Below are 18,727 nucleotides of genomic sequence, written 5' to 3'. Positions count from 1 at the left end.
AAAAGGCCAGTGTTGAAGACTACATTTAAGCTCAGAGGTTTATTTCCGAGACGTATCCTTCTGTGATGAATTACTTTTATGACGTCTCCTTCAGGATTTATATGCATGTAGTACTGGAACGAATATGGTCACGTGATAAGACTATCTGAACGTGTCTCTGAAATTCCAGGAATAACGTTACAGTATTATCATTCCACGGGCGATAGGCCATTACAGGGGACGTCACACCCTCAGATCATGCCGGCCCGAACCTCTGTCATCATCCGGGGCGTTGCACCACTGATCATTTGTTTCATTTCTTACTTTTGAGATCAATGGGGGAATACAAAATAACAAAAAAAAAGGTTTAATTGTTGTACATGTTTTGATTTTGTATCTTGATAATGTACACAGTTGAGGTACATATAGAATCTATACGATAGCGATTATATAGTAGGCTCACAAAAAACATTCTTATGAATTTAACATATGGAATGTTAGAATGAATTCAACCATCTATACATTAAAAGTATGTTCAAGAGCTCTACGCCTTCAGAGAGGTGTTTTGATTAATTGATTTTACGTTGGCTTTGAGATTTTTTCAACTAAAATTCGACATTCGATTCTTGCAACTGATATCTTTTCGTGCGGCTTTGTTGAAAGGTTTGACTTTCATATCGCAGTAACGGCACGTCCATCCTATTCATGTGGAGAAATTAATGGTCCCGCCCATTTAAAAGCTAGAGTCAGTGTCCTGTGACTCATGTGCGCAATGCCAGCCGATAGATAGTTCTGGTCGGATCCAGTTTCCTCCGTATAAAAGCGGTCCCGTGTCATCCTGACGCACTCGGTATTTGTTGTGGACGGATTAACACTCCATCTAGGGTGAACACTGCGGGCAGCACCCCAGAACATACTAGAAACGGACCTGACATTCTGAGTCTTCGGGGCAGTCTACGGAGCTGTTGACGACCGAAACCATCGCGTGTTGTCCTGATTCACGGTCAGACTAGTATAATTTTTACCTTCCTTCCGGTACGAACTGGTCGGGGAGTATTTTTGACCCACGCTAAGAGGTTTGAACCGCCCGCTGCACCTGTTCAGTCGCACTCGGATCACGGGTGATAACCGCAGCCGTCCTCACTCATTGAGCACTGCAGTACCGAGGCACTACCGTACAACAGGCACTGGACTCACGGCCAGCTCAGGGGATTGTGAAAGGTGCTAAATCAGGAAAAATCGGATTTTGACTGTCTCTAAAAGATTTATTTCGAAAAAACTTTTGCCGTCGCTTCCGCTAAGAAGATGGAGAAAACCATCCCGATCAGCCCGAGCCCGGACGTTCTATCTCCGAGGGCCTTCTTCGAGCAGCACTTCGGACAGGGAGCGTGGGAGAAGCAGTTCCTCGGTGCCAACGATGACAAGGCCTGGGACTCCCTGTCCAAGAGTCCTCGGAGCCTGTTCCAGTTCCCTCCGCCTGCCACAGCGCCGAGCATCGGACAAGACAAGTAAGCTGCTGCATCTTTCCTATCGTTGTAATAACGGCGATTCCATGTGTGTATATGGTTAGAAGTTCGTCCCTTTGTCGTGAAGCTACCGACTACGGTAGTTACAAGAGGTTCAAGAACCGCATCACTCCAAACGTGTAGTCAACTGATATTGAACTTGATGACTTGTTCAGTTGTCGTGCACGGGTGTGAAGGTGTTGGTGTACAGTTGTCATCGATGTAGGCGTCGATATAAATACACTCAGCACTGATGGACGTTGGAATCCACACGTAACGTGTTGTTATTATTGCCTCTCAACTCGTAAAGTTTGGCTTGCGACTGATCTGCATGTTAACGTGTTAGCGGGTAGTTACATTTGCTATCTCGAGGCCAACAACCATCGACGCCTGACACAGATGTCAAATTGTGGGCGTAGTTTCACCCAGTTGTTCGTCCGCCAAGATGTGCCAAATGTAATTTAGTGGTATCTAAAATGTTCTTTACCCGCACGTGTTGCTGATGTTCATGAGCGGGCTGACTCCGGAGCAGCTTTAAAGCAGGAAATCCCATCATATCTAATGGCTCTTATAATTATCTCAAGTCTTTTTTCTGGAGTTTTCGACGTGCCAGAGTGATGTTAATATAAAGTGACATGTGGCCTTCCCTCATGTTGGCATGTCAGACCTCTCTGACCCATGACATACCGTGGCCAGCGATAACAGTATAGAGCAGGCTTCCAACCATCTAAAAGGTTCCGTCGCGTGTATTTGATGCACCAACTTGCGCGAGTAGGCCCGCCCGTCGCTTCAAAAGGTACGAAGACAGAGCACAACGACTAATTGCTCTTGTAGATATTCTAAAAATACGAAAAACGTTTACTTCAATTGATTTCAGTTTTAGTGTCCACAAAGTGAAAATTAGGTACAGAGAAAACATTTTGTACTTTAAGACTCTCAAAATTCAGCATAACATGCCGATGCCACATATTTCTCTGTAATGTCAACTGAGAGTCCGCTTGCCCCAGTCCGGACCCGAGGTAGAATAGCTATATTGTAACCCGAAGAATATTGAAGGCGCGAGCGGGTGGTCTACTCCGCTGACCTGGTTCACCTTGGGGCCGCCCCGGCACGCATCCCTCACGAGCCATTGCCCATAAATAGTGAATCTGCCACATGTCAGGGGAGAGGAAAACAACCGTCGGGGCTTCTATGGGAGACATCGGCAATGGCAGGCATGGAGGGATGAAATATTGGGGCTCAAGTCTGCACCGCGCGTCAATAGAATGGTTGAGTTATCCCGGAATGCCCGACTTGCGAAATACACAAGACCTTAGGGTATAATACTTTGGCAGTAACCTCTACATGGTCAACGACCGCTAAAACCGCATTCTCTTTAATTCTTACCACGAATTCGACATTAAGCCACCACGAAAGTAATTGAAATTACAATTTAATGACATTGAAAAGGAAAGGACACGTGGAATCAAAATTAAGATTATTCGCCTGGGTTCAATGCCGTTCTAGCTGTAGTACCTCTTTGATTCCTTGTATTATGTGTTGGCGATTTTACATTGTCCGATCGAACTTGGACTTCAAAAGGCACTAAAATACTGGGATATCATTGGTCTGTACGTGTCCAGAATCACTATAAGTATGACAACGTTGAAAAGTGTTTTACAAATCGGTATAAAAATCGGAATTTGCTCAAATCTATCGCAAACAGGTGTAAAGATAAGATCAAGAATTCAAAACTACCACAAAAACGAGCATCAATCTTAATGACTTAAGTACATTGTCATCTGGAAATGATGATAGAGTCACAGAGGCAGTATATAGGTCACACAAATATGGAACCGTTAGCAAGCGAAGTACGATAATAGCCTGATCAATGGCTTTGATGGTTATTTTCATCGTAGATCCCACATATCATTGCTAGATAAAGTTGCCGAAAATAGGCTAGTCCAAAGCGACTATGATAAGAATCTGTAGACTAGGGAGATATAGAATTATACATTGACGCATTCAACCCCTCTTTGCTGCATATATGGAGACACAACTGTACAGACCCCCCTGTGAGGTACAGAAGGAACAGCCGTAAGACTATTATGTATCAGGAACTTTGATGACATCTGAATCACAGTGAATAATTCATATCCAAAAAGGAAAGTCGCATGGGAAAGGAAGCGCTTTAAGTCATCAAATGAATTATTCAAAAGATCAACAGTAACTCATGCAACTAAATGCCATGCACCTATCTTGATGGCATCTTGTCAGCGTAACGTATGTGATCACTTATGGTGTACAAAAAAGGAGTTACTAATAGTAAAAGAAAAGTATAAAATATTACTCCAAACCATTAACGTTATTATGTTTACTTTCCCCCAGGTTTTACGTGGAGTTGGACATGAAGGATTACACACCTGAACAGATCACGGTGAAGACCATTGATGGGAAGAAGCTCGTCATTCATGCTAAGAAAGTTGAGACATTGGAGGTCAGCGGCCGTAAGGTCACCAAGGAATTCTCGCGGTAAGGCTATATGTGAAATATGCGGCGATTAAAGAAATCTTTATTTTATTCGTACTCCTCCTCTTCTTCCTAATCATCGACACCATCAATGCATATCATGAGAAGTGCTGGTATTGCTTTGGGTGTCTGAGTTTATGGGTTTGTCTGTCTGTCCTAATTGCTTTCGGTTTCATGGTGGGTGGGAGGTGATTTTGACAGTTGATTGATAGGGTTATAGTGTATATACCTGATAGTGATGTAATGTATATACCCGATAAAATTACATCATGCAATCCAACAAAACACTTTCCCGGAGGTCTGTGAACTTGAACGTCACGAATCCACCCACCCTCCCTGACAACTGAATACTTCCAGAATGTCTGATCTCCAGATTTCTTGTGTTACGATGTGACTTTTTTTTTCTTCTACAGAGAGTACGTCATCCCCCCGCTCGTGGACTACGAGACCATCTCGTCCTACATCACAGCGGAGGGCGTTCTGACGGTTCAGTCTGCTGACCAGCCGCCCGTACAGGCCGCGCCTCCGCCTGCCCTGGTCAAACCGAGCGGCAGAACCGGCGCTACAGGGTTCAAAACAAAAACCACCATTGGATTTAACACGTGAACGGCCGTTACCTACGACAATTTTGTTAAAAAGATACAGGGAAAGTAGTCCATACGACAGCTTCCTTTGGTTACGTGTAGCGACAACACACACAATTGCTACTGAACATCGTAAACATCTTATGTTCATACCAGCAAACTTTTACACTATTGACTTGTAAGGTGGTTGGGAAATAAACACGTCATTAGATGTACAAGTTTATGTTGAAAATGATAAACCAGCCACAGCGTCGTTTTCCAGATGAAAGGGGGTGGGGCGCACAGCTCGGAAAGATCACAGATACATGTACGTAGGTGCGCCAAAGAATAAGCTTTCCGTATATCGAAAGAAAAATTGTAGCTACCATACTCACAAAAGGTTATCTATTTTTCGAATTTTACCGGAGGTGTATATTATATTTTTGCAGACAATATATAAAAATCAAATTGAATATACAACTGTATTGCCAGAGCAGAGTATTTATACGTGTGGAGCTCTCTCCCATCTAGGCATTTGGTGAGACTGTACTTGGTCTGTAAGACTGTAAGTTATTTCCTACGCGTGTCTTAGACGAGTGTCTTGCTGAAAAACGCTAACAGCTCTATTTAGATAATGAAAAAAAAGTTTATAACAAAAAAGACGAAAAACATGTGCATATAAATTTGCCTGCGCGCCGTAAGTGTGGTACAAAAATGTAATACGGTTGCAAAACAAGATAGACGCATGTAGTACTAGTACTAGCATCTGACGCTCATTATTTTAACAGTTGTTATGAGCATTGTACATGGATTGATGGTAAGATGGCTATCTGTGGTTAATACAGCATCAACATGGTGCCCTCTATTGTCTTTAACCACCCGTTGTGTAATACATTAAAGTGCTGTGACAGTCAAAATATTTATTAAGTGCCAGTGTGCAGTAATAGACAAGGGCCATGATTATGATTGTACAATATGTATGCATCCATGTGAGTGAAGTACACATATACGTATGGATTGTCCATGTTGTCACCGATGTATTTCTTCTTTGCTTCATTTAATGATAAAAAGTTACCCAGCACCTTCACAATGCAGCTGACAAGGTGCCAAAACATTAAGGAGAAGTTAGTGATTGTGTTGAAAAAAAATTATCTTCATAACAATAGCCAATCTGAAGAAGCTATTCAGTGTTTGCCTTGTGTTTCACAACATATATGACCTATCAAGGGAACGAAAGGCGAAAGCAAAGGAAACAGCTTAAGGTAGTGTTTAATGGTGCCTGAGGACTTTGGGGACATCTTAAAAATACTAGTTAGAATTACTTTTGGTCATTGAATTTTTTCATATAAGTACCTTATTGCAAGACAATAATTTATGCAAATTTTTATGACGTCACAATGACGTAATCTGGAGTTATGAGCCACGCCCCCTTTTTAGAAAAATCAATTTTCCTGGCCAGTGCTTTGGTTTTCATTGACCATATTTTGTAGAGAGGCGCACTATAGTGATAGCAAAAAACGTATGTCAGGATTTTTTTCTATCTTTAAATGTTGATTTTTAATGAATTTTTTCGTAAATTTTAACAGTGCCATACGCCAGCGGCCCTCCCCAGCACATAAAGCGGCGCAGCGTGTCGGCCTGACGTACGTTTTTAGTTTAGAAGCTTATGTTTAAAAGAAAACAATTTTTTGTCCCTTTTCATTAGCAGTTTTGCCACAGTTTTGATCTAAAAATGCTGTATATGCTGTATGGGTTACATAAATGTCCATTTTGGAGCCAAAAAGAAGCCGAAATCGCCAGGTTCTGGTCCGCATTCCAAAGGCCCCGATGACTTCCGGTAAAATGCGGGTCATTGACCCTTCAGCACGCTGTATTTACCATACTGAGCCGCGATTTAGAAAAACAGGCCGGGGATACGAACAGTAAAAAGAACAGCCCAAGCATCCCCATTCTTTAAGCGTGGGGGAGTCACGTGACCAAACCAAAATGGCGGACGACGACGTGGATGCCGCGAAGGACGCTGTGCGGTTTGCGGCAACATTTGGGCCGCTAGACAATCTTTTAAACGGCTATACCCTACGTAGTTTTGCAGGTGGACTTTCATGGACTATTCTGAGACCTTTCTGGAGAAAAACCGTCCGCGTTTTCTGGAGTTACGGATTTGTTTTTGATGCCTACCCCCGAAGTTCTTTGTTATGTTACGGAAACAGCAACATACTCGGAAAAAAGACTGAAAAGTTACCGGAGTAGATAGCCCTGGAGAAAAGCCTGCCCGTACGTGGTATGAGATTACTAGCGAATATAATTTTGTTGATTATGTGAATTTCTGTTGAATGTTGTCCTAGTAGACGTGTGCTTACAGTATATGATTTTTTTTACGTACGGAGTTTTATCTGCAAATATGGACAATCCGTTATAAGCTGCCACCGCTGTAAACCGTAAAGATATGTTCGTCGTTACAGTAAGATTGTGTATGCATTCCGCTCTAAGATAGCTTGAAGTTTGTTTGTATTGTATTTCTTTGAATAAAAAAAGAACGTTGCAGATTGGAAATCAGTTCTTGTGTCATGTTTGTTCAAGTACTAGTATCTTCTTCCTGCAACTGCATATAACAGTTACTACCGGTAGTATATTTACAAACATTTTGCAGTCGAAACAAACTCGAACGTTCCTTTTGGCAGTCAAATGTTTTTTCATAGGAAGTTGTTGGCGTAATCCATGCCTTTTTCTTGGTGATTTCTGTGGTATATTTCCAGTTGAATATGTGTTCCGACTTGATTAGCCGGCATGGCATGTTTTCGTAAATTCTTTGCAGTTACTTGGTTACTTAGCGGTCTACAAATAACATGATGTACTGTATTTACAAACGCTCTAAGTATCAGGAAAATTGTCTTTTCCTTTCCCAATGGCAAAGTGAAGCTCACACACACTGTGACAGTTCACATTCCTTGCTTCAAGTGGCCCAGCGGATTCGTGCTTTCGCTTCAGAGGGGCCGGGGGGTGTGCACATTATTTGGAAGAGCACTCCATATTTGGAAGAGCACTCCATATATGGGAGCCCGGATGGTAGATGGCGCGTAAAAATTGCGAACTTTGTCGTTCAATTTCGCGGTCAAAATGTGGCCCTGGCAAAAAATATGTTATAGATTATAAAAATAGACCAAAAAGTCTACCATGTCAGATAGAGTTTTTTTTCTATACTAGTATTTCCAAAAAGTCCTCAGGCACCCTTCAATATGACCTTAAATAACACTAGAAGATGCAGCTAGGCCATCTGGTAGCTTTAATCATATTATCATCTTCTTTAACATTGCCATCAGTGCCCCATTAACACCATCTACATGAAACTTATACAATTATACAATATGTAATCTAAAGTTTCATCTAAGATTACTTCATTTTATCCCACTTATTTAAGACATCCACTTTTCATATTCTTGTAAACTTCACCTTTGTAAATGATGGAGCAAAGTTAGATTTCTACCAATGTGACATCATATATGACATTGCAATATCATCCAATTATCAGACCCAATTTCTACATTACCTACTTAAGTACATTGTTTGCACAATTCATTTGAGATGTAGATATTCACAACCCTTATACATTGATCATCAATGTAAGACATCACTGATAAAAATATGGAACAACTTTTTACAGCATAAATCATATATTGCAGTACAGAAAATCAAGTAAAATCCAGTTTATATATTTCAAGAAATAAGTATTATTACAATTCAGTGCTGAGCACACAAACCTCTCTGGAATATATTCTATAGATTTAGAAAATATACAACAATACAAGCTATCAGACAGCAAAGTAAGAATTGCACAGGTCTATATAATTATATTGCAAGCTGTTCCTCTGAATAGTGGAAGGAAACATTTCAAAGACCACCTAAAATATCTAGAATATATAATAGATTGTCAATGCACTTACCCAGTGCCCTATTGCTAATTATCATTTGTCACTCTTCATATTTGCCATTAGCAATGACTGATAGGCTTCATTACTAATATCAACAGTAGCAAAGTTTCATTTCCTGATAATGTTTAACTTTAACCATAACTGACTACTAATTATTTTACTTACTATACGTACTATTATTATCACTGATGGGAAAGTCTAGGAAGAACAGTGCCTCAGTACACCAATTTTGACAGAGGACATGACGTCATGTGCATGGAAAGCATGCATGAGACAGAAGTTACCTTATTATGTGTTTAGGGTGCCAGCCATTCTTTGCATCATGCTGTTTGAGACTCCCTTAGAGTTTGGTAACATTATCATGACTTCATTGAACAACCTTCAGCACAACCTATAGATTTACCACAATGAGCAATTAACACCCACCATACATGTAAATAAACTTACTGTTAAAAAAATAACATTGCCCAATTATTTTACCACATTAGTCAATACTTTACAATGATTCCCTATTACCTAAACCATATATTGAAGAAGCCATTTGTGAATTTCCAATGACCATTCTGTGGTAGTTGTGCGTCTTAACATATCTAATTGATGAAATACTAGAAGAATACTACAGCTCACAATATGTTGGCAGTACAACATTCTAGGATATAAATGCAACAATAGACAATCTAGCACTGGAAATGATAATTTGCTTTGAACCATTCTTACTCAATCTGAAATAAAGTGTACAAACAGCAAGAGGTGTGTTTGTGTTTCAATTGCACAGAATTAGAAGTTGCAAAAGGGTTTTGCTGTTACCAACAGGTTCAATCACCTCTGTTGCCTTGGCACATCAGATTTTAATACTGAACTTTGAATTTGGCAAGAATTTAGCCCAGGCAGACTCTATTCTTTTTCCATTCAACTGTTTCCCTTCAACCAACAGTTCTATAGAGAAGTAACAGCTAAAGCTTGCAAGAAAAAGTACTTGAGTAACCATATGTTCTGACATCTCAAATATCCAAACCAAAAAGATACCATCTTCAGCAAAATGCTACAGACACGAAGTAGTATGTACATGCATGCTAGATATACTACCACCATGTTTAACGTTATGTCTCTTTTTTTTCCTCATGGACCGTTTACAGTACTATTCTAATGACACATGATTTAATGAGCCTAATGCTTACATTTTCATTCTAAATATAGTTAAAACACATGGCACACATAAATCTTCTGCAGTAATATTTGCATATCTGACATAGTTGTTGTAGTTTTTACTATCTGTACCCCATGGTTTATCCTGAAAGAAACTACCAATGTTTTCCTTGTCTCCAAATGGACTACCCTCTTCAAACAGCTGATACACTAAGAGGTAGCAGCAAAGGGCAAGATTAATACTAGCTATAGTAACAGTTACTACTTTCTATATACATGTGCTATTGTCCTCTTGAGAAGAGGTAAATGTCTTTTCAAAGAGCATACTAGTAGTTAGAAAAGGGACAGTTTAGCCTTCTATTTCTAACAGGATAAACCCATAATCAACCAAGAGAAGATTAAATAGTGGTAAACTGGTAAGTAATGAGATAAAGCTCAGACTAAAGAAGACTATTCAAAAGATCAATGCTTACCAAATTTCAATGGTAAGATATTGGGTCACCATGAGACAAACCAATGAGGCTCTATTCAGCATTTTCTATGTCTATTACATATGTAAAGTATGTCTATTATATACCAGCTCCACTATAGCATATATCACATGCAGAATCTGCCAAAGGAATTGCTTTTGCTAGAACTAACACATGGCCACTAGGAATACATGTAGCATTTTGAAGTACATGTAGTCAACTTTTTGGTTACAACATACATGTATACCTGATAAAAGTGGTCATCTAACTATCTGATGGTCCTTACAGAAAGCCCTGTCACTAGTTGGGTAGTACAGTTTTAGGGAGGAGTAGCAAAACCTTTGTTGCTACTTTGGCAACAACGGTTCTGTGTCTCCTCTAACAGGGGAAGACTGTCCTTCCTCTGCCTCATGCCTGTACACAAGTTTGTTGGTAGCTTTCTCCACAGCGCCCTCTAACTCTCCAGCCTGTATTGCATCTCCTGCCAGATGCTGTGCATCCTGGGGGCCCTCTCCCTCAGGCAGTGCTGTTGCTCCAAGCAGAGGGCTGGACTCCTCGTCTGCACCACTTTGATCCAAAGCAGACACTTCATCTGCCCCTTCTGAAACATGCGGCACCCTTGCACCTTCCTCTTGACCTCTGACCTCAAGGCTCTCTTCATCATCTGATGTTGCACCTGTGTGGGTGGTTTCTGGTTCTTCTGAGGTCATGACCTGATGCTGACCTGTGACCTCTGACATGCTGCTGACCTCGTCTGACACACAGCTGGGGGGATCCTCGCTGACGCTGACCCTGTCCCTCTCTCCAAAGGACTGTTCACTGATGGTTGGTGAGACCAGGTCTTCCAACAGGATCAGATCACCTGAGCTGTAGCGTCTGCAGGAAAAAGACAAAACACTCAATTTCACTTTGATTACAGTTTGTGGATTGTTTATTACTATCATCATCATCATCTTCGGATGACCGTATTGGTTACAATAAAGAGTCATAAAAAACTAGGGATCAAGTCATTTGGTAATTCACCTTATTCTTTTTCTTTCATGAAGTATGTTTCCCACAATAGGATATGTAAACACTGGTCAACTCAACTGGATGGTTACTTTGAGAAGTTTAAGGGCATCAAGTTTAGACCATCTGTCAACCAAAAGACAATGCTTTTCTATTTTTCTACAGTGATGAATAATTCACATTTACTGCTGCTGTAAACCATAATAAACCATGAAATGAACTGGTACCTTCTATGAGAGTACTCTGGTGAACTCATGGCCCGGTCTCGCAAATGTAGGCTCAGCGGTCTCTCGGGTGATTGGCCATCACATATCAGTGCCTCCACCAATCGGGACACGTTAGCAACTGAGCAGGTCTCCGATGACGACAGGCTGTCTTGTGGGGACAGGAGGTCCCCCAGGGGTGGGGTGAGAGGTTCAGGGGGTGGGGAGATTGTACCTGTGTCGCCCTGTGCATGGTCATTGCTAGCACCTGACAGGGGAGGCACAATGAGATACACTGTTGTAGTAACATATCAAAGTTCAAAATGTAGTACATGTATAAGAAAGAGACATCTGAGATCTCTCATCTTTTTTCATACCTACAAGTAAATGTAAACAAATTGCCAGGCAACTTCTGTATATTTTCATTGACAGCACATTAAAAGAAATGAAGTAGACAATTTTGACCCCAACCTCACCGTTTTCCTTTGGTTCGGCAGCACTTCCCACAGGGGACTGTCTCTCCCCTGGGGGAGGGGCACAGGCTCCCTGGTCCAGGGGGAAGTTGAAGGGGTTGACCCTGGAGGGGGGAGTGACTTTCTTGGGGACCAGTGCCTCCAGCCCTTGTCCCATCTGGGCCTTGTCTCCTGTTTCTCTACCTGTGGCAATTAAGAACCTTCAACTATCAGCCTTGTTCTGTTGACTGCCACAACACATCACTACAGATGCCACAACAGTTTGATAAAAACAAAAAAACAATTTATCAACTCTGTAATAGTGTTATGATCATGATAACCGCAAAGCTGATCCGAATTTACTTTGTTATGCAAATTTGTGAGTTATAATCAGTGTAGCAACTTTAGTCCTACTTCTTGAACAATCTAAGCAAGGCCTTTACTAGCCACACACATGCATTTAACTGTGTTGGTAGGAATGTGTTTGAAATCTTGTCAAGTTGACATAACCTAAAACATCCATCTGTCCTTTTACCATGTACATCATTTCAAGATGTCACAAATGGGTAAATCACATGCAATGACACAGCAATTTTATATGGTTGTGTTGACAATGGTTGGAGTTGAACTTGAAGAATACTGTCAGTCTAATGATCCAAAAATGGTTTATCAGTGTAAACCCAAAGGTGGGATTCTGTGTTGCAGTGAAGTCCGACATAAAAATATTTCATGCAGAATTCTCCCTGTTGGACAGGAAAATGTTCTACATGTAATTCCCCCAGTGCACTCCACCATACACTTGAAAAAAAAATTGTCATTGGTTGTTGACAAGACTCCAACAATCGACCAATGCCCCCTCTGGGTTTACACTGATAAGTGCAGTGACATTGCCTTGGTGAGCTGGGTGACCAAAGCAAAGCGAGACTAGTAACGTTACATGCAGCGGAACAGACAGCAAAGCCCCATTACCTTGCACCATAAAACGCACAAAGCCTGATGACCGGAGCAATAGAATGGGGAAGGGAGGAGGGAAGAAGACAATGCATGTCAACATGGTATGAGCACACATAAAAATGGGCTACAGATTACAACATTGTTCTCAAGGTGTTTCCTGTTGCATCTTCCAAAACATGCAAATCATGTGAAATTACTGATTTATCAGAAACACTGGGTATTAGCTACAACTGTTGAGTCATGCTTGAATATAGCCATTCTCTGTTTTTTTTTAAATGACATCTTTAAGATTTTACAAAATCAATTTCACTGATGGTGGACTGATTGATTGACTGATTTGTTGGTTGGTTTGTTGGTTAATTAATTGTTGTTTTCTTTAGATTTGCATATTGAAGAAATGTGTAATGTCTAACTCTACACAAGATTTTAAAAAAAATGCACCAATGTAATAAACTTGCCACCTCCCTACCTGGTAGACTCCACAGTCCTGACACTTCTAATGTCTTCAACTTCTTCTCCAATTCATTAACCCTGTTACCTAGAATTCTGAATAGAAAGTCAAATCAAGATTGAATAAAAAAACACAAACAGAAACAACATAACAGACTTGATAAAACCCTGAAATGCAGTCTTTAAAGTGTAATTCTAAAGTCTAGTGTCTACCGGTTTTGCTCAAACATATGTAGCACAAGTGAGAGAAAGTTCCCCTTACTTGTTAGTGCTCCTCTGATGTTGCAGAGCCATGTTCTTGTCGTTGATGGTTTCCACCAGCGATGCTGCCAGGGACTGCAGGTCAGCTACTGAAGAGGGGGTTGCTGGGATACTTCCCAACCTGCCGTCTAACAGCTGCTGGACTGGTGGATGGAAACAGAACAACAGAACAGCCAGATTAGTCTGATTTCATTCATTCAATGTATTCCACTGACATTTTGTCATCAAATCTGCAATATGCTCCTTCCTGTAAATATGAGTCTGAACATTAAACAAATGGAGGAAATGACTGTGCACTATCTGATTTTGACCTTTCATCATTGCTTAAAGGTGGATACGAAATACACAGTTTAGTACAAATAAGACCATTACTATCTTACAGAAGGCTGTTAACATTTCTTGACTTTTCTCAAGCTTGTTTTTTCTAATTGTTGCACATGTTTTGGATACCTAAACACAGGAACACTCACCTTGCTTCTGTGACACCACAACTCCCCCTGTTCTGTTGGCTCCAATTTTCAGAATACCTTTCCCTTTCCTTCTGTCCAGGGCTTGCTAAAGGTCAACAAACCAAGATTATCATGAGAACAGAATGCTTTAAAACCAAGAAGGTAACAAAGGTAGAAAATGTTACACTACAAATGTACTTCTACAGTCCTACTAAATGTATGTACATGTACTTATGATCATAATGATGAAACCAAAACCTCACTTCTATGAAAGGTTATATATACTTTGATGTACATTATTTAGATTAATGTATAAGATGGTGATAGTCAGGATGTGTGTGAAAATTTGTAATTTGTGTTAGTACCCACTTTGTACTTGCCAATAGTTGTCTGTAGCAGGCTCTTCTCTTCTTGGGTCTGTTTGACTCTCTCCTGTAGGTATCTGTGAGATGAAGGATATTGATAAAGGATCTTCCTTGTCCATTTTATATTTCAACACTGTTTTAAGGTACTAGTAACCTTTCATTTTGATATCAAACATTTTCTGTTATGATTTCCATAGGAAACTGACACATTAGCATCATAGACAGAGTTTTTTATTGTGCAATCTAGCTCAAAAGGTCTCCTTTCAAACCATCCCAGTAACAGCATTAATAAACAAAACAAACTTGTTTTCCATCCTGAGAGCGTCGATGTCAACAATCCTCTTCTCATCCCCGCGGAGGATGTAGTTCAGCTCCTCGTTCAGCCTCTCCGCCCGGTCGCGGTGAAAGTTCCTCTCCGAAGACATCTCCTCTTTCTCATCAGACAGGGCCTGCACATCTCTCTCCAACTGTTCAGTCTGCGTCATTGGAAAGATGTCAAAATCATCATTGAAATGCATCAGATAATTCTATTGGGGCTAGTAAAAACTACCATCTACTAGAGCAGAGTAGAGCAGATGTCTTCGGCCAGGTAGGAGCTTAAGTTCCAGTTTAGGCCGCTCTTTCCTTTCAGTGTACAGACATCTACTGGTAGTTCTCTTACCGGGGTACTCTACTAATGTCTTTTCAATATATTTGTTTATTCTAACATTTGCTAACATTCATCTGCCAGGTTATATTCATGTATATGTGCCATTTAGAAACACAGTGTGTTTCAGAGATCTCTAGTGCAGTGCCCCCTAGGTTTGTACAGTTTAGATATGCAGGAGTACATTATACTGGGGGAAGTTGCATTGGAGATGTCTTCACATGCATTTTTCAGGGTGACGGATACATGTGGCCTTTCATAATTGTTTTGGTAGGCTTTATATCTCATAAATAATTTTCTTGAAAAAACATTTCTGATGTAGAAGATTTGTAAATTCATGACCACTGACCCTTTCTCGTGCTTCCTCGAGTTGCTTGACCAGGTCTTCTCGCTCGTGTTTAGGGAAGTGTCTGTTCCCAACTCCTTCATCTCCAACTCTCATCCTGGCCAGACTTTCCCGTAACATCTGCCAACAACAAAGGTATTGTTTAATTTTAACTATTGTGTAAATCCTATTAGTTCTTGGCTATCCATCTGACATTCTAATAAGATCAATAATTCATAGACATCAAAGGCACGCTTATAGTATTAATAAGGTATTCTCTGACTACCTTGATGTCCCCCTGTGCCTCTGTAAGTTTCTGTGTCAGGTCCTTTTCCTCAGCTTGCAGTCTCTTGTTCTGTGTACGAGCCTCACTCAGCAGCTGGGCTAGACTCTACAGGATGGAGTACTTTCAAGATGAAACTCTTAACAATAATTATCGCTGCTCTTCATTTTTTTCTTCTTCACATTAAATGGCCTAAACTTATCGTCTGTCTTGCTGAATGCTGAATATAGCATGATCATTTTGCAATTTACAAAAAAGGAAGCCAGTGTATAGATGTCACTTTTAAGATTTAACTTTTAAACACACTTTTTTTTCATTACACAACTCTACTATCCCTTATATTCATAGAAATGCACAATGTGAGAATTATATAGTTTTTATACATATTATGTAGTTTCCTGACCTTGCTCCTGGTGTCACTGAACTGTTTCGGGTCCAGTGAGTCTTGTTGTGCTCGGGTGGGAGATTTGGGCTGGTGGGGGAAAACAGATGCATCCTGTCATGTCAGGATGGTGAATAGGTCAGAACAAAAAAATGCAACTCAGGGAAAACACAACTAAAACTTCATACATTGTTTAAAAAAAGGAAGAAATATAAATTACAAGAGATATAATTGTAAATTAGGATTAACACAAAATAGCAAAAAGAAGAATTCAAGTGGTCAGAAAGACACAGGAACATTTGATGTTCTTTTATACTTTTAATTGTTGTCTTGTTTGTTTGTGTTGTTTCTTCCTGTTGACATATTCCTTTATTTCTTTTACAAGCACAAATTTTCAATTTCATGCAACACAGTCTCTTAGGGTCAGGTTTCAATGATGCAGTAATTTTTTTTAAATCACAATGTTACGATGATGGTTGTTATCTTTCTAAAAAGTCTAAAAAGTCTAAAAATGTCCAGTCGTACCCTTCTCTCCTTTTCTTCATATCTCTTCCTGAGAGTCTGGTATCTCTCTCTCAGCTGATCAGCCATCAGCTTGAACTGGTCCCGCTCCTTCTGGGTGTTCTCCAGTCCCTGGCCATGATGACAAGGGCCTCCTTCTTACTCTCCAGCTTCCTCTTACAGGCCTGGTACTGTCACGGGGCATATGGAAGGAGTGGATATTATAAAAGTCCATACCAGACATGGTCAGTGAGTGGTCAGCACAAAACAGGTACTAGTAATAGTTGGGTGACTTGCCCACCAATAATTTGTATATGCCTCTCAATAATTTGTCTACCAATACTGATGTAAACCATCAGGGATCCGTCGGTGAAGGTTAGACATCCAGGTAATACGATACGGCAAAAAGCAGTTACTCAAGCAACTGGATATGATTTTGGAATCAGGGATCACTCATATTGATTTTTAACATAATCCTTAATTCAACAAGACAATTTAATACTACATGTATTTCAACAAAATTAATGTTACACTGTCCAGCCATACAAACTTGATCATGATAGTAATCCTTCCATTTATTGCTCAAATTTACAGACAGATAACTGCTTCCTTTCAAGGACTTATGTGACTTGCCTAAGCCCTGTCAATCAAATTTCGTGGCTGGCTACACCCAATCCACTGGCTTCATCTGGCTTTTAATAAACATGCAAATCATTGTGTGTATTAAATACTTAAACACCTGGGGAGGCAATACGAGGGTTTGCTTGGATTTAGAAAGAAAACCTTGCAAAACTGGCAATACACTGTCAGTGACAAATCCAAATTCTGATGATATGTCTAGACTTTAAAAATCAAAAGGGTAATATTTAAAAAAACAACAAGCTTGTAAAAATATATGTCTGTTTAATGAGCTATTTATGTGTATCAAAACAGAAGTGTTAGCAGCACAATTGCAGACTGTTCTGAACACTCTACTCGTAGAGAAAACGTGACCCACAGAACAAGCATTGATGCATGTCCTTCAAACACGTAAACAAATTGCCACTCAAATGCCCGGTTTATGATGCAGTATAAATTAACGTTAGATCACACTTTAATCACAGTATTTTTACGTTAAAGTTACTAGGAAAATAATTCACATCAATAGATTTATGGATGCACGATGTCCAAATTATAACCAGGAACTGCGTACACCAAGAAAAAACACTTGTGTGTTGCCCACCAACTTGAACATGTCATGTCAACATATCGTCACCTAATATGACACACACCATATGTTCAAATCTAGCCGTATTTTTCACCAACCTCATTGACCAGCATGTGACATTGAGCTTCGGTAGGTCTGTTGAAAGCCATTGTCCTACATCCATTGATCTTTGGCAACAATACACAAGAATATGTCCAAGAAAAACAGACAAGAAAAGTACCCTCCCCCTTTTCCCTGTTGGCGGGGCCTCGACTAACCCAAATTCACTCGGACTGCCTTAAAAATCCGTGCCTTGCAGATTCAACAATTCCTAAAATCTTATGGAATCTAAATACAAGTGCAAAAAGTAAATAGCACAGATTTACATCAAATAAAATAAATTACATTTTTTTCACTTTTATTTGGTACTTTATGAGAATTTATGTATATTTTATGTAAAAGTTGACAGGCATGTAAAAAAGAAAAGATTGAACAGGGCGGGATCTAATCGAGGTCACCAGAGGTCAGTAAGATGGCTGTCAGTGGTTTTTAGGTGTTTTGCGTTTGTCTCCACCTTTTCTGAGGCGTTTCACGGAAAAAAATAGGACCATTCTGAGGTAAGCCACCCCCTTGAAGTATATCTTATGTGTGGTTGCTCCTCTAGATTCTGTGTTAAGTGTGGAATTTGACGATTTTGGTCAAGAATTTGAGATCCAGGTGCAGGTGCTAGGTGTGGAAACCAGGTCGAACGGAAGTGCACAGCACAGGTAGACAGGACGTACGTGAAACCAGGTGTGGTATGACTGCCAACGGACGTGAGGAATTTATTCATATCGATCTGCAGGTACAACTGTCACGTCCACTTTCCCGCATTGATCCTACAAAGCGGCACCGACACTTGCAAACTTTGATCTGCCTCTAACGATTCATGTACCAACATGCTGCGTACTGGCTTTTGTTCACAAACACATAAGTTATATATATTAAACTTATGGTTCTTTTATGTTTTAATAGAGTAGAGTAGACGCTAGACAATCGAAGCAGACCTATAAAGTTATATGTGAAATACATGTCTGCAAAATAACCAGTCCCTTTGTGCACAACTTGTCCATCCAAACACAGGTTTCTTTGATTCAAAAATGCTGAATACTTAGTAAGATGT

At 40.2% G+C, this 18,727-nt stretch overlaps 3 protein-coding genes across 8 annotated transcripts in view; 2 read left to right on the top strand and 1 right to left on the bottom strand.

The window, feature by feature from the left end:
• Positions 1-1,009: 1,009 nt before the first annotated feature.
• LOC109463208 (heat shock protein beta-6-like) lies at positions 1,010-5,577 on the top strand. Its single transcript, XM_019759928.1, has 3 exons — positions 1,010-1,487; positions 3,852-3,995; positions 4,406-5,577. Exons 1-3 carry the CDS (start codon positions 1,285-1,287, stop codon positions 4,596-4,598), a joined length of 540 nt encoding a protein of 179 aa, XP_019615487.1. The 5' UTR covers positions 1,010-1,284; the 3' UTR covers positions 4,599-5,577.
• A 70-nt stretch (positions 5,578-5,647) lies between these two features.
• Positions 5,648-16,534, bottom strand: LOC109463206 (coiled-coil domain-containing protein 149-like). The gene is given in 15 exon segments (XM_019759925.1): positions 5,648-5,811; positions 7,797-10,976; positions 11,336-11,579; positions 11,788-11,967; positions 12,733-12,756; positions 13,187-13,263; positions 13,430-13,571; positions 13,899-13,983; positions 14,247-14,319; positions 14,546-14,718; positions 15,238-15,354; positions 15,500-15,604; positions 15,900-15,992; positions 16,404-16,507; positions 16,510-16,534. Coding segments are annotated over 14 exon segments (1,956 nt in total). The 5' UTR covers positions 16,520-16,534; the 3' UTR covers positions 5,648-5,811; positions 7,797-10,447.
• A 1,539-nt stretch (positions 16,535-18,073) lies between these two features.
• The window catches only part of LOC109463223 (dynamin-binding protein-like), a 17,686-nt gene continuing 17,032 nt past the window's right edge, over positions 18,074-18,727 (top strand). For all 6 annotated transcript variants that reach the window (XM_019759959.1, XM_019759958.1, XM_019759955.1 and 3 more), the window contains exon 1: positions 18,074-18,182. The gene's annotated coding sequence lies outside the window, so the exon portion shown is untranslated. The remainder of the gene's footprint in view (positions 18,183-18,727) is intronic.

The sequence above is a fragment of the Branchiostoma belcheri genome, unplaced genomic scaffold (assembly GCF_001625305.1).
Source record: "Branchiostoma belcheri isolate BF01 breed outbred unplaced genomic scaffold, Haploidv18h27 scaffold123, whole genome shotgun sequence".
Lineage (NCBI taxonomy): Eukaryota > Metazoa > Chordata > Leptocardii > Amphioxiformes > Branchiostomatidae > Branchiostoma > Branchiostoma belcheri.
The sequence above is the reverse complement of the archived record's forward strand: the minus strand, read 5'-3'. Positions and strand labels throughout refer to the sequence as shown.

Bases quoted from the DNA above. Each gene is read 5' to 3' on its own strand.
- LOC109463208 (XM_019759928.1), top strand. From the start codon at position 1,285: ATGGAGAAAACCATCCCGATCAGCCCGAGCCCGGACGTTCTATCTCCG. The intron at 1,488-3,851 runs GTAAGCTGCTGC...ACTTTCCCCCAG, and splicing joins CCGAGCATCGGACAAGACAA to GTTTTACGTGGAGTTGGACA. The intron at 3,996-4,405 runs GTAAGGCTATAT...TTTCTTCTACAG, and splicing joins GTCACCAAGGAATTCTCGCG to AGAGTACGTCATCCCCCCGC.